Genomic DNA, 17,029 nt, shown 5'->3' on the forward strand with positions numbered 1-17,029 from the left:
GTTTCTCTCATTTCCTGATTTTTGCTGCAAAACACGTAACGGGAGAGGCAGCTGAAGATGTCAGTAGTATTTCTTGATTTTCTTCTGAAAGCACATTTGATCAAGTGAGTTTGTTGGAGATACTGTCCGGGTTATCATTATCACAAACGGCAGGTGTGTGGTCTCTCAGTCTGGGTGAGTCGTAAAGTGTGTGTATTTCAGGATTGTATAAAAATCGGTTGAAACTTTGTATTTCGGTGGTCTTCAATGTTTTAAAAATTGGTTAAGATTTGAAAACCCTCTCGTGTGTGGCCAGCTTAAGTGAAGAGACACATTTTCGGTAACAGTTCATTAAAATCCAGTCTTCTAAATACGAGAGTCTGAATCATGTTGCTAAAGATAACAGATGTGCTAAAGTTTAAATTGAAACGACTGAAAATTAAGAATGTGGTTTTGTTCATCTGAAAATGAGAAAATCCACAGCTCATCAGTCAGCCTGCAGCCCTCTACTGCCTCGCTGTCATCACGACAATTTTGCTACTCGGTTTGAAATCTCATGCAACTAATGTGAGGTGAAATCTCTGCTCACTCCTCGTCTGATGGTAAAGTTAAGATAATTAGCTACAGCAGCCTCGGAGGTTTCATAATTAGGCTTTTGGTTTGCTTATAGTGTGAAATCGTCTCTCATGGCTCACTCCAGTTCCGCTCTGTTGTGTCTCAATGCCGCGTAATGAGAGGAAGTCATGTTATATCCTGAATCTTGACTTAATTTCTCTTTCAATTTTAAAGGAATGTCGTTTATTTCATTTCACTTTTTTTGTGCTAAAGAGCACAGGAGGTACAACACTTTCAACACACATCAGCATAAATTGTTTAAGGTTTCTCGTGCAGATTTCCATGAGCTTTTGTATCATTTGAATTTCATCCTTCGCAGACAGCCTAGCTGCACAAACATTGATAGTCCTTTCTTTCTTGTATGCACGGATACACAGACACACACTTATAACAATCCCTTAAGGCCACTTGTCAGTTTCAGGGTGCACACACAGCTATTGAAGCATAGATAAGGCCCTGAAATATTAATAGAGAGCACATCATGCAGATAGAGAGGCAGGAGGAGGAGGAGCAACAGAAAGGGAAAGAATGAGGGCAGTTTTGGAAAGAGAGGGGGAAAAGGAAAGATGAGATGATTAGATTAAACTTTAATGATCCCTGTGGTGAGAGAAACTCAAAGTGAGAAATAAATAGCAATGGAGAAATAAAAATAATGTAATACAAACATTGGCTCTTGTGTAATTGTTATTGTGTGTTTGGACTCTTGAATATTTATAGATTTAATTTAGGTTGGCCAAATGTATCTAAAACAACTGATAAGGTATTTCAGTACTTTGCTTTCCTGCTGAGAGTTGGAAGAGAGGCTTCATATTACTTTTATTTCTCTGTCTGTGTGTGTGCGTGTGTGTGTGTGTGTGTGTGTGTGTGTGTGTGTGTGTGTGTGTGTGTGTGTCTGTGTGTGTGTGTGTGTGTGTGTGTGTGTGTGTGTGTGCGCGTTAAATGTTGAATGGATTTCAACTTGCATGAAACTTTTCTAATCTGCTGACTAATCAAAGCATTTTTAGGAGAGGCTGCTATGTAAGTCTAAGATCATCCTATCCATGCACATTTATACATCACCAACTGAGAGGGAGCAACTTTGAGTTACATGTCTTCCACAACAGCAGGAGCTGGGGATCGAGCCACTGACCTTCCGGTTAAGAGACCACTTACTCCACCACTACACCACAGTCACACGTTTAAATGTATCAAGTGAGAACTTGCACACATGGAATAAAATAAGGACTTTGAATAAAATCTACAGAAGGTTTTAAAGTGCAAGCATCACATGTTTAGTCCATCCATGACTTTTTGACTAGTTATTGTTCAGCAGGGGAGTCCAACATGACATTCTGTCATCCTATTGATCAAGTGTGCAGGCGTGCGTTCTTCATCAGTCTAGATAGATAGATAGATAGATAGATAGATAGATCGATAGATAGATAGATAGATAGATAGATAGATAGATAGATAGATAGATAGATAGATAGATAGATAGATAGATAGATAGATAGATAGATAGATAGATAGATAGATAGATAGATAGATAGATACTTTATTGATCCCGAGGGAAATTCAAGTCTACTGCCCGTTCATTGTCATTCACTATAAATAAGGTAGCCCTTTTATTTCCCCTCCATAGGTAACTGCAGAGGAGCACTGTTCTTGGAAATTTTGAGTAGATCGTGGTTGATATTGTATAATGTTTTAAAGCCTTTGTGAAACATAAAAAAGTGTGTTTTGCATAGTTTAGCAGTCCAACAAAGCCTCACATTTGTTCACTGACTCACATCTTATGCAAGATTATAAGAGAAGTGAATGTACCATCCACAGTAAAAAAAAAAAGAATTGGACAACTTGATGTCCTCTCTTGGAAACCCATTCTTACAAAACACTTGCTCCATTAAGAGCAATTGAATAAGTGCCTTGAATATTCTAAGGGAAATGTAGGGTCTTTTCTCTGAGGCGTATTTACTGTACTTCAGGCTACAAAGTGATTTTTATATTTGCTATTTAATTCTAGCTAATCAGGCTAATGCTTTATTGTGGCTTTTAAGATTTTTTTCATTTAGAGCTCAGCGCAGACAGCCAGCCAAAACAGCCATCTCCTTATTGCCTATCAGCCTTCATCTGTCTAAATGAAAGTCCCCCTCCCCCAATGCTTTAACACCATGATTAATTCGCCACAGAGATAACTGTTGAGGTTTGTTCTTTACTCTGTCAGGCATGATTTGATCGTAAACAACGCACATTCATTTGACTAAATGAGAGCGTCACAAAATGAGCATGTTTTTGAGTCAATGTAAAGAAACCACTGAAAGGAATGTGAGCAGCTGTAACATAGCAGTGTGAGTCTTATTCAAGCAACGTTCATAGTTCGGTTTCTCCAAAACATTGTTCTAAATATTGAAACAGTTTAAAGCCACACTGTTTTAAAGTGATTTTATTGGGAGCACCAGTTGGCCTAGCAGTTAGTAAGTGATAAACTGTTATCCCTGATACTATTTTCATAGTATCGATTTATGTAGGACTCCAAAATACATCTCAAGCCGTGTTGCTGACTGCCCACTGCCACTTAATTTACCCCTTGTTTTAAATGGCATTATTATTATAATTATTCCAAGACAGTGCCATCATATAGGGCTTTTTCACTTGCAGAAAACTCCTGAAAACCTCTGTGCACAAACAGCTGAATTTTTCACTCGCTCTTCATCCGGAGTTTCTCCTGCCAGACCAGAGTATTTTCTTTCCCAGCATGTCTGAGTGAGCTGGAGTGAGAATGCAGCAGGGTATTATGCGGAAATTTCAGCTTGAGCCAATGGGAGGGGGTGGCAAAGTTTATTCTGTGACTGTAGTCATTGCGTAAGCACGCGACCGCTATGATCTCCATGCACGTAATTAACTGGCTGCATTTTTTTTAAGTTTTCCCGTTTGGCAATATTATCTTCATGCGATTTGTTGACATCTTCAATATATATTATATCAATGCTACATCGCAACTCACAGATAGTCTCCCACTGTGAGGAGCATATGTGAACAGCAAGGAGAATCTCCACAGCAGTTCTGCTGAAATTGTCTTGACATTTTCAGGGGTCCATTATGTGAAAATGGTTATATTGTCATGAAAAATTGCTACATTGACTTTCTTTAAGAATGCATGTCACTCTGCCTACACATTTGATGGTAGATCAATTGAAACAGGGATATTCAAATAACATTTTCTATGGATTGCCTGCAGGAGGCGAGTTTCTATCGGGTCAATTACAGCTTGTAAAAGGTGTAATTTGTAGAGAATAAATGGCAGGAATTATCACATGAGTGCAGTTACTCTGAGGTGTTGAGAGCTTTGTTAACATCACAGTTTTTCATTTTGGTTTTACAGCACATTAGTGTGACATTAGTGTTATTGCAAACAGCAACAGTCATCTGTTTGACAAAGCTTGGAAAGCAGGCACAAAAGTGTTAAATGTTACCCTCAAAGTTGATCACATTCAAGCTTAAAGTCAGTGAAAGTAGCGTATAACAATGTTGTGTGAAAGGAAAATAGATAAGGAGTGTTCCTCTATCTTCCTCCCTGCCCACGCCCTGTGGTCCTCAGTACTGTGCTCTGTTTGTACTGCCCAAAGAGTACTGCATCATCCAGAGTGTGGCTGTCATGTCTCTGTCATCTAACTTGTTCTCTATGAAGTTTTAGTTTCTTCTGGTGGCCCCCTCTTCTCAGTTTAGATTAAACATATAGACTGCTGATATATCACCTAATACACACCCGCTTCCTCTCCTCATCGTCTATGCATCTTTATGTCAAACAGCACTTTCCTTACTTTGCTCAGAATTGCGCAGGAAATTAATGTATTTCAGTGTTCGGCCGAAAATTTTCCAGACTCAGATGTTGAGGCATTAAAGAGATTTACATGGCATAGATTTTTATCAGCGTCTTACCATTCAGTGGTATAAGTTCAGAAAAGCAATGCAAGGGAAATTGAGACGGACAGACAGTCGTGAGTTTGTACTTCTTTTCCTCTGGTAGACTTTGGATAAAATAATCCTTGAAATGTTGAAATATAACGTCTTGAGCTTTCAGCTAGGCTTCCTTTGGCTTTGGATGCTTAAGTGGGGCCTCTTTTTCCACTCTGGCAGGGATGCTTTTCAGAGTGTGATGTGTTGGGCATCCGTTTTATATATAGTTTCACAAATTTCACCCTTTGTCCTTGGCCACATTCTCTATCTTCACCTCACAGTAATGGCAAGTTTGTGTGTGAAAAGAAAGATGGCAGAACAGTTTCCTGACAGCTCTCACTGTATGTCATTTTGTCAAATGGGGGATACTTTTCAACATCAGTCCCTAATATCCTTGGTTCATAGTGGTTGTTTCTGCAATTAATTATGTATGTTGAGCAGGAGTTGGCCAACAAACTTCACCATTGTTTCTGGGTTTTTCCATGAACGTACGCCAACTGTAGGAACCCAAGGAGAGAACAGACAACCATTTACAGCCCTGTTTGGTAGTCTGCACTTTGTGTTTATCTCTCCCAATGCAATGATGATGGAATGAAAGTCTGGACAGCCACTGGTAAAAGACTTTCAAATAAAGGTTGTGGTGTGGATTACGTCTCAGAATAGGTCCTACATTGTTGGTTAATTATATCCCCTTTTTCAAAACAAGTAGTCTTGAACTGAAAAAAATGGACCTAGTGTCTGATGACTGTCCAAGGCTGTCTTTAAGGTGGCCATGACAGGGTGTATTCAGTCCTGTCTACAAGTCTCCAGCTACTCCATTCAGCCACCTTTCCACTTCAAACTAACCTCCCCTTAATCATCATCTCCCTTTCTTTGCAACCCTTTATTCCTCCTCCTCATCATCAGTCTGCATCCACCCACCAGCACTTGAGCACTGCCAGCCTCAGCCAGGCTGCGTGTCTTGTTTCTGTGAGGCTGAAGGACTCCTCAGCTCTGATGCTAAAGGTGTCTGATTAAATCTCCACTGATGTTCCATTTACTGCAGCTTTGCAAACACACACCACTGCGCAGGAAATGGAGGACTGCTGTCGAGAAGATTTACTGAAAAATATATAAAGTGAACGAGGACATGCTGCAAAAAATAAAAACTTCAGCTTTATTTATCTTGTGAGGATTGAGTCAGCCTGCCTCATTTATAGAAGATCCATAGACGCCCACTTAGGTATGACCAATGCCTTTTCATGACTGCAATCAATATTTGACATTATTTTCCCGCTGAAGTAGAATGTTCAATGCCCCTGGGAGAACAGCAGCCCATTCATAATGCGGCATAAAATGTCAATATTTCAAACGCATTGTTTTTTTCTTACAAAACAGATTCCAGACCATTTTTACGGATAAAGAGGCCTTTTCTTTTTATTGAAACCGTGCCTATTCTTATTCCCATCCTCATGGTCAAACACTTAAAAACACTTGAAACAGTCCTTCGGCCTAATGTTGTAATACCTGTGTGAAACCAGTATACAATGTTTACACTTTTCAGAAGCTGACCCGAATTAGGTATCTTTGTAATGTAACATAAAATCTAGTACCTAGTATTCTGTATGTCTCAATATGACAATACTGTATCTGTTTAGGTATGCAATTTGTATTTTTACATATCCCAAATTCAGTTGTTTCCTTTCATGCTGTAGGCTTTTTAAAAATTCTACCCAGGCATGGTCGGCTGTTGTCCAGTTGGTAGAGTTGTTCAGGGCTTTGATCCCCAGCTCCTGCAGCATAATCTGTGCTTGTGCAAGACACTTAACCCCAAGTTGCTCCTGCTGCTTGGTATGAATGCATGTAAATAGGATTTGCTACTTTGCATTACCTTTGCAATTACTTCTTATGACAGTGTAAACAAGCTCTTTAATGTCCTGAATTATATCGTGTACAACAAGGTTCAGAGTCTAAATAGCTGTTACAGCAGCTCGGAAAAGCAGCAGGAAATGCGTCACGAGACGTCAACAAAGTGTGTGCTCTACAATAAATGGCAACCTCAACATACTAACGTGTTAACGATCACTATGCTCACAGACTGTTGCAGAGAGACACAATGTTTCACATGTTCTCAGTTTTTAAATAGCTTTGCAAACAATAATAAGCACATAAACAATACAATTTATCTTTAGGGGAACATTGATTTATTTGACAAATTATTCTTGACACAGTTGCGTGGAATGTGGACTGAACTTTGTGAGCAAACTGACTGACAGCTTGACTATTGTGCTTTGACTTAAACTGATCAAGAAGGAAAAAAATATAGAAAAAGAAAAAAACTTCAGTTTTGTTCTTGGTTGACAAATGATTTCTGTAAAGTACAGAAAAAACACAGCTAAAATAGAGGCATTACTATTAAAAAGAACGGATTTAAATGTGAAAAGGGAAATTACTGTGGCATATCAGACATTATATTCTTACATAAGGGGAGAACTAAAATTATCTCATTATACCAAGAGTAACATGAAAAAGATGTATCTCCTGAAATAAAGAGTGAAAGTGCTTCTCCATGTTTTAAACTCAACACCGGAGCCAAACCTCGCATCGAGCTGTTGGACGCTCATCAGAAGAGACAACACAGCTCTCAGCAGACAGCAGTACTTCCTGCATCTTGCCTTTTTATAGCCACATCAGTCCACTGCATAGATGCATGATTATGTTCCTGCTGCAGCAGCCTGTAATCATGTGGGAAAAAAACAGTCAGTGTACAAGAGGAGGATTGCAGACATATTATTAACAATTGGCAAGTGTAGAACGTGCCAAGTAAACATAATGATCAAAAACAAAACATTTTATACAGTCTTAAACTATAAATCGTGCTATTTACAGCTTTAAAACAGTTTCCATCCCTTTTTATTTTAAAATGTCATGGCTCAATCAAAGATCTACTTTAACTTTTATTGTCATTGTTTACTCTTGTTTGTGGAGTTTATTCCTTCTTTTCTTGCTTTCATTGACATTTGTGTGTCTTATTTGTTCATTTTCTTTTTCTGCTTGTTTCCCTAGTAAAGTTGAGTTTTATTTTTTCCTCTTTTATTTTGTCATTTCACCCTCCATGTCTTCCCGTTGTGTATTGTTGTGATATTCTAATTCAGTGTTTCTGGTTTTGTTTTGAAGTTGCCACTTTCTATCATGTCTTGTCTTACTTCCTCCCTTTGTAAGTTTCCCTGCTTTGTTGATTACCTTTACCTGTTTCACCATGTGTCTCGTTTGTCACACCTGTTTGTTCACCCAGTTAATTAGTCTTTGGATCATCCCTCCTATACCCTTTCAAAATCCTCTCTGCCTTTACCTTGACCCGTTGAAAAACTTCATGAGGTTAAGGACAGGTCTTAAGAGAATTCATAAAGGACTAAGAGGAAGGCGACCGTGTTGCTCTGATAATCCAACTGCATTTCCACTAGGTGACCTAATTATGCGACGACGAAGGTTAATGATGTGAGTCTGCCGTGGTGAAACTATAATTTTCTGAAAATGAACTGCTAAAAGCGTATCTAAAAAAACTTTCCTCTGTTTCTTCTTACCTGTAAAATAATCCTAATTACCCCAAGGTTGGAATTGAAATAAAAGGATTATAGGATACTTCACTTTGATCATTTTACAACAAGTTCATAGTTCACCTCTGGGTTTAAGATTGATGGAACTTGTTCAAGGCATATTATTGCAGTAACATCTTCTGTTATTTTCTTTTCTTTTTTATTAACAACTTAATTTTACAATTTCTCAGGAATCAACATCAAACAACAGCAAAGCATCTGCACTAAACATGATACAAAAATGTATAAAACCAATGTTCACCTTCTTCACACACAATAATAAATTATAAGTCAAATCAATAAATAAACCACGGTCGGATGTGCGAGCATTGACCTTTCCTTAACTTTTAGAGAATTTGGACAGCGCTAATCATGGCCGCCACTTAAATACTCCTGGGTCATTTCACTCAGTAAGGAACCTTCCTAAGCAAAAAAGACTATTCAAATGCTTCCTTCTGTTGTGTGTCTGTTTTTTTACCTTTCGGCCTTTTGCATAATAAATGTATTTGTCTTGGGTCCTCTTCTACATTTGTTTTGGAATGTGAACATGACATCAATAAGTTATTCAACTATATTGAGTCCAAGTTTTATGTAGCCAACTTGTGTTGTTTTGGGTTTTTTTAAATGACTATATATTTAGACCGAAAGGAAATTAGTAAAATCTCCTGTTATATTAGAGTTGACAATTTACATGGCAGCAACTCATCAATCACGGACACCCACACCCTTCAAATCATAGTCAAAGATATGATCAATTGAACTCTTAATGGGAATGAATATCATGCTTTACTGAAGACAAGAAAAGAGGAATAAGGTTACAAATTACCTAAGAAGTTGTATTCCTCACTGCTGGTCATCATGCTATGTGCTTTTCATTGCACGTGTTCTTATTAGTTACTGTAATGATGTTTTGTTTAACTCACCTTACTTGTGGCGTTTAAATAAGTGCTGTAATGAGTCTCCCCAAAGGGATCTATCATTTCAGCTAATTGGTAGTGTTGTTACCTGGCACACTGTACACACTCAAACACACATGTTCAGAGAGCCTTGATGTAAAAACTTTGAACGCAATGAAGTGACTTCATGTCATGTTTGTCTCTATTTCCCTGCAGGTCCATGTTGGCACCTCCCATCAGGAGCAAAGGGTTGTGGGATATCTCACGTCTACACATCTCCATGCCATTGAAGGTACACTTTTATATTTTACAGGATCAGTCTTGACATATCAAAAACACACACATGCACATAATCAAACACAGATTTATGTATATGATTTCATTATGGCCATTTGCGTTTCTCCAAGGCTGGTTTGAATTAGGAGTGTAGAACATCCGAGCTATTTGTGTTTGTCTTGGTGATTATCTCTCTCCGGAACAGCCAGACAGCTACAACCAACCAGCTTTCCACATACTGCCCAGTGTTTGAGTAAGTGTGTGTTTGCACTTTAAGATAGCTAGAGAAATGGGCACATCAAAACCTGTGTGTGCCCCATCCTGCTGTTCCCATGGCGACCTGCTCAAGCTGTTTAAGGCGTCATAGCCCTATATAAAGCCTCTGGTTGATGCCCCCCTCATTTTTTACCAAAGACACGTCTCCCCCTTCTTGTGCTATTCTGGGCTCCTCCTACGCTTCTCTCTGGTCTAAATATAGCAGTGCCTGGGCTGTTTCTAAAGATACATCAAACACAAAGCCTTTGGGGGAATGGGGGTAGTAGGGGCAAGACGGCAAGAACTGGTATGAAAATAGGGGATGGAGCACAGAGACCTGATTCTTTTCCAAGAGAAAGGAATAATTGTGCATGAGTAATCACAGGCTGTGTTTGATTGTAAGATTATGTGATGCAGTTTGATTGACTAACTACAGCAAACACTGTACTCTGATTGGTCAGAAAGTGGTTTTCATTTACTGTATGCTTTTCTCTGTCCAAGCAAAAACATTTGAATATGTAATAATAATATTAATATATGTAAAATATCTAGTGGAAATGTAGTGTGTCCAAAAGAGTTTCATATTGCCAGTAAAGTATTGATGAGTGATGGAGTACAGCAAACATATTTAAAGAAAAAAAACTCAGATCAACAGCAAAATGTCACTTGAATTAGCTATTTGGCATCAATGCACCTTGTGAACCGTTATGTCAGGGCTAATGAAACTGATCTGCACTGGACCCAAGCCATGTGATGAGTGTGTAGTTTATTATTTTTTTTAAATAGTTTGGTTTAACTTTTTATTGATGCACTTCATTTTGACACTAGGTGGTGATAAGAGAACATGAAGATTAATATGTCAGCTGGTACAGTTGAGTTTTTCTAGGTCACAAGTGAACAGGAAGTTGGTGGCATAGGTGGGAACACAGTTCTTAGCATCAATGAACATGAATATAATCGGTGCAACATTCTGTCATCACTTCGTATCATCTTCACAGCTTGTCTGCCTCATCATAGGGGATTTTTGGATACAAGTTAAAGACCATTCCTTACACATTGTAAGGTGACTAAAAGTATGATTTAGAAGTTTGGACATAGATGTGGTCACTACATCATACCTTTTAATGTCTTTTAATAGTTCACAATGCAAACCATTTGCAACGTTTAAATGGACTTGAACTTGTAAATCACTTTTATAGTCTTCGGACTACTCAAAGTGCTTTTTACAAAGCACGTCACACCTTTCCATTCACAGACTGATGGCAGAGGCTGATTTGTATTTAAAGTGTCCGTCTGTATTAAGTAATCTATCGCACCAATTCACACGCTGCAGACAAAGCAGCAGGAGTAAGATGGTATGGTTTATTTGGAGGACTTTCCAACTAAACTATGTGATGTGATTTAATTTGAATGCATAACTAATCAAATGTATAACTTGTATTAATATTATCATATTGTTTAGTCAAACATCATCCACGTTTTCTCACAGCAACAGCAAGCTTAAACAACTTGCATTTTTACACACATGCAGGAAAATGTACAGCAACATGCCCCCGCATCTCCAACCTTTCTTCATTTTCTTCATTTCTAACTGATCCTGGAACAAAAACAGACAAAAAAAATGTACTCGAGCTGAAGCTGAGAGTAATCAAAGCCAAAGCCACCTACTCACCCACCAACATCTTGACACCTCTTTGTTTCTCACACTCTCCACAATTCAGCTGTTATTTCTCCCTCACACACTCTCACATACCGCCTCTCTCCAGTCGCCTCCTCCCTCCCCTCTCCAGCTCTAATTTATCAGATTTACTGGCAGCAGGAGACCAGGATGAAACACTGCCAAAGCAAAAACAGCACCAAAAGTGACATAATATTATGTCACTAATATTAGTAACATAATAAATCTGCTCAGTGGAGTAAGTCAGTTAAATGAGACACAGTTCTGTGCAGTTTGTTCTGATAACATGTGAAAGAACAATGTGTTAAACTCTGTGTAGTAAAAGGATGAAAGCAGGCGCTTTTTTGCTCGCTCATTCAATGTTTGGGTCTCCTGCTGCTGCCGCTGCTGCTGGAACACCAATGATGAAACACATCTGTGAAGTTGCAGACCTGGGAAAGAGCAGAGATGTTAAGACACTCGGTGAAATGTGCCCTGATGGTGATTTGAACATTTGATCATTACTTTGAGATTTTAACCATCTTCAACAACATGGTCATGTGTGCCATTGCAAAAAGATAGTATTGAACAATTTAATTCTTTTAAGTCTTCTATTCAGGTCATATTCTGACAGATTTTGATATTTCTGAGACTTTTGTGAAATGCAAGTCGGGAGTCTACTGTATGCACAGGGGATGACGTATATTGAAGTTTTTAGAGTCACAAACTCATAAAGGACTGCAGCGGCTGATAGCACCCTGAATTATTCATCACTTGCTGATGCTCGGCCTGCTCAAGGTTTATTTACAAGTCATATAGTGCTAATGAGACTCCAGTGACGACACAAACGTTTTGCACCGCTCTTATTTTTGCACATGCTTGTTGTGATGAGCTATCAGCATCTCAGCTATTCCATGCAGAGTTCAGTTACCCAGCCTAATTGGGTGATGAGGTTGAGTTAATGGCGATGTGCAGAAATGGTTGATTCAAATTTGGTCGCGCTTCCACCACCACCAAATGTATGCATATTATTTGATTTAAATGCAAATAGCACCAGCAGGACATTTTCTCTGCAGTGTATTGAAAGGCATTTTATATGGCACCTTTTGAAGACCCTCTGAGAATCAGCCACATTTTTACAGGCTTGTAAAAGCAGCAAAGTTAGGTTTGTAAATATGGAATGCAATCTTATGCAATAGATTTCTGTATTTTTACAGGAAATTTAACAAATGAGATTTTAAAGTATTTTCAGATAAGAGAGGACTGGATTTTATCAGTTTCCTGGACATTTGTTTTCTATATCATTTTTATGTCTTTCCAGGTATTAAACACTGTCTTAAATTGTATTACACCTTATTGCTTCATTGTAGTTCAGAGAGTTAAAGAATAGAGTAGATAGACCTTACAGATAATAGAATATGCTTTTCCAAACAAGGTCTTTCATTGTACTTTGCCTGCTCCTCTACTGCCTTCCTTAGTTTCGTTCAGACACGCTTTGATGACTTAATTACAAACTCTAGTTCACTGCCTCTCTCGTCTCCCTTCTCTATCACACATAAACACACACTTACACATTGATCTGTCTAACAGGTGACGCATCAGTACGTTGTGAGCAGCTCGACCTGCTGCTCCAATGGGGGGCTGAGTTTCGACAAACCTCATCCCAACCACCTGAAGGAGAGAAGGTTCTGGAAGACCTGGTGGCCTTTGATGTCATCCTGGGAGACCTCAACTTTGATAACTGCTCTTCAGGTACGCAGCTGTCAGATCTAAACTAGCCGCTCTCTTGTATGCTCATCAGTGCACACACCAACATGTTGAAGGCCGTATTTCTTAGTTTATCGTCCACTGACATGACAGCTTCACTGTGCTAGTCTTTTTCCAGATGAGACTTATGAATTGATATATTTAGATGCGATGTAAAAGGCTGAAGCTTAAACACACTGCAGAAACAAATCCCCCCATAACAAGCTATTTTAGATTAATTCACACAAAAGAATTATATAGTAATGTTCGCTGCTTTCATTTACAATCCTAATGAAAGCATGAAGCACCGTTCTTCTCCAGTAAACAATTCTTTATTCACAAATTATTTATGGCTATCTAAAAGTGTTGTGAGACTAGTTTGAGTGTTTAAATTGCATGTTGATACAATGTATTGGTGGCCTTGTGGTTAGTGGACCCACCCATGTACAGTGGCTACAGTCCTCCAAGTGAGCAACCTGGGTTTTGAACTTGAACTGTGCAGCTCCTTCTCTCTCTCTCTCTCTCTCTCTCTCTCTCTCTCTCTCTCTCTCTCTCTCTCTCTCTCAAACCCCCCCACTGTCCTGTCTCTACAATAATTTATTTTCCTGGGTAATTATTCCTGAAGAGACAGAATAACCTGAAGTATTAGAAATGTTAATGTTTTCCTACAACCTGTGATAGTCTATAAAACGATGCTGTATGTGTGCATCTGTGTTTTTCCAGAGGACAAGCTTGAGCAGCAGCATGCACTTTTTACTCAGTACAAGGACCCATGTCGCCTGGGGCCGGGGGAGGACAAACCGTGGGCCCTGGGTAAGAACACACACAAGCACATGCAAGCAAAACACCAAACAAGCGCGGTCACATGCCCCCCCAAGGACACAACCACACGTCACATATCCTGTATTCTTCATGCTCATTTACGTCTGATTAATGGCAGTATTCAAAGATGACATCTTTAAAGAAATATAAATCGACACCACCCAGACAATAAAAAAGAACTGTTATCTTACATCAGGAAATGCAGGTGATACAACACATACAGTCCCAATGGCTCAGTAAATGTGATGATCCATAGAGCGCCTACCGAGCAGAGCAGACTTTAATCTGGCTCTGTTGGGATAAATCAGGATGCACCCACAGTGTGAATTAAAATACACCCAATACAGCCTGCTGAGACATGGGCATTAGTGACGTAAGTACTGGAGGGTTTTGGTCTAGATGTGAAGCGTTATTTAGGCCAGCGGTATTTTTATGGGACAGTGTTGGCAGGACGTAGTGAAAGGGCTCGTTCAGAGGAAGGCTTATTTACTTGGACAGCAACTTTTTTAAGCAGCGAATCAGGGGAAAGATCTTTGCCTCCCGCTCGGTTTCTATTAGACAGGAAGAAGGAAAGACTAGAAGAATGATCAATAAATCAATGAGAGAAAGTGAGGACAGAATATCCCATTTCATATGCTTTTCTAAAGGGGAATAGACCTAAATGAAGAGAATAGAGGTGACAACATAATGCAGGCAGAGGACCAAGCTCTTGTTCTGTGTTGTCTGAGCTGCCTATTGTCTGTGTCCAGATACATCTCATGAAACCATTGCAGAAACAGTTCGGACAGGCCAATCGCTTGTCCAACAAAAGTGCTGTTTGCAGCATTCAGGAGAATGGCTTATCTAATCGAGTTTACTCTTAACAATGCACTGCCTTGGGATCTCAGCAGAACAACTGCCAAGCCTGAAGACAATCAATATATTGAATATCAACAAATGTGATTGACTTTTTATACGCAGACACAAAGCGATACCTTGGTTTAGTTAGGAGAGACAAGTAAATAGATACTCAAATATTCATTTGACATGTGAATATTTACATGAAGATATTATTTAAGGCTGATGTTATAAAGAAGTTGATCATTATTTACAATGGGTTTGGCTTTGTTGGATTTTTCCCAGAATCAAGGAATTGAAGCAACTCTTTGAATTGCTTTTTACCATAGCCTATCTTTGCAATGAAGAGTATTTTTGAACCAAGATGTACTTTTGAAGTTGCCAGTCTGCCAAGATCTACAAGTTCAAGTCCAGTTTCATCATTGCAAAACACACACACATACAGAGAGATAAATGTCTGTATCTTAGTGGGATCTTTGGTATTGGTTTGCAGCTTGTTTCTTATAGGAAGGGTGATATAAGCTGGCTGCATAGGCAGGCCACAAGGTGGTCATCAGTCATTGTGGATTTGTCATTGGACTTGAAGATTTACACATGAGAGAAAGCAGTCTCACACAAAACTGTTGATCCGAAAAGAGCTGTCAGGTTCAAGGCACATCTTCGGAGGTTGGGATACTTTTCTTCCAGCAGTAGGTTCCAGCTGTTGTCCTGAATTTAATCTAAAAGTTATTTTGCAGCGTTAGAATCTCATTCTCAGCAGCAGAGCAATCCAGGTGGAACAGTAACAGAAACTAATGGGTGACATAACTCAGGCTTGGTCCATTAATATTTAGGGTCAATGGTCATTTACCACCCTCCCTCCCTATTGTTCTGCTTAATTCTAATGTCTTATAAAATAAGGTACAGAAGCTCAACAGAAAGTTTAACCCCTATGATCTTCAGACAGATATTGGCAAAGTGTGAGGTCAGAGGGATGGCTGGTTCTCAAGAACTGCAAAGGACCGACACACATAGATGGATGGATGGATGGATGGATGGACAGACAGACAGACAGACAGACAGACAGACAGACAGACAGACAGACAGACAGACAGACAGACAGACAGACAGACAGACAGACAGACAGACAGACAGACAGACAGACAGACACAGACATCCTGAGATCTTTTCCTAGATAGAAAAATATGTTGAACTCTGCTGATCTCCAGGATTCTTCTGGTGCCAACCTCCAAACCCGCCACAGCTTCCAGAGCTTGTGCTGCTTTAAATCTCGTGGGAATTATGGCCGGCTTGGGAGCACTCGTATTCAAACAGCATTGACATGGAAACACAGTCACACGATGGATGAAATTTAAATTAAAGATTCCAGTAAAAACATCACACCATGGATCATCTCTCCTCATAATTGAAATGGCTCTTTTTGCTGATGTCTTTGAGTTCATGTGTGAGGGCAGATTAAACATGTCAACCACAGACCAAAAAACCAGGAGACTACACATAGTGTGGCTTCCACCGTATTTTGGGGGTTTTGGTCAGAATTGGTGTGAAAGAACATTCATTTTCTTTCCCACACAGATACACTGCAGCCTTTTGGTGATACTCGGATTTATGAGGATAGTAAAACTGAGGTTATGTTAACCACCCAAAAGAGGGAATCCCATGTATATTGATGCTTTTCCAAACGAGCTGAAAGTCTGGGCAGCCAGTCTGTGCAGTTGAGAGTTTCTGCACCACCATCTTTGTCATCTGAAAACCTGTTCTTAGACTTGTGAAAAGAGCTGGCTGCCAATCAGACGCCTACTTTTTTACAAGAGCGATCGACATGAACACCAGCACTGAATTGAGAGTAAGTCCAGAGTGCTGCTCTCTTCATATGGGGCATTTTAAACACATTATCCAGCCCACGGCCTCACCTCCTCATTGTCAGAAGGATCTCTAAGTGCCTGTCTCTCTCTCTGGCTGTTTTATTTCTCCAGTTGATGATAGTGGAATTGTGGTCGGAGAATCATAGAGATGTAAGCTCTCAGAACAAGGAGCATTCACATCCAATTTACCAGTGGGAGAGAAGTAAAAAAAAAAAAAACTGACTAAATGATGGCACTTTTTAAGGTTTCTTGTTTGCTATGAATGAAAAGCACATAGGGAGGAAGATGGAGGGCCACTTTGGAATATTTACCCCAGTGTATGCACATGAAATAACATCCCAACCCCACACATATCCCCAAAATAAATATTTTTGAAAACGACACCTGCCTGGCTCTACATGCAACAAACAGATGAGTGACAAAGACCATTTTACAATCACAAAACTTCCCATTTAAGTTGTGTTAGTCAGAATCATGATAGATGATCATAGACCATAGACGATGCATCAGTAAAATGTATAGTATGACAACGTTTAAAATTTTGTTTAAAACTAATCCAGTACTTTTCAG

General features: G+C 39.3%; 1 protein-coding gene across 1 annotated transcript in view; it reads left to right on the forward strand.

Moving 5' to 3' along the window:
* The window catches only part of smpd3 (sphingomyelin phosphodiesterase 3), a 65,409-nt gene that overhangs the window by 43,455 nt on the left and 4,925 nt on the right, over window positions 1-17,029 (forward strand). The window contains exons 5-7 of the mRNA XM_079346635.1: window positions 9,218-9,293; window positions 12,780-12,941; window positions 13,659-13,748. Coding sequence (XP_079202761.1) covers window positions 9,218-9,293; window positions 12,780-12,941; window positions 13,659-13,748 — 328 coding nt within the window. The remainder of the gene's footprint in view (window positions 1-9,217; window positions 9,294-12,779; window positions 12,942-13,658; window positions 13,749-17,029) is intronic.

Source organism: Symphodus melops (assembly GCF_947650265.1).
Source record: "Symphodus melops genome assembly, chromosome: 6".
In the NCBI taxonomy this organism is placed as follows: Eukaryota; Metazoa; Chordata; class Actinopteri; order Labriformes; family Labridae; genus Symphodus; species Symphodus melops.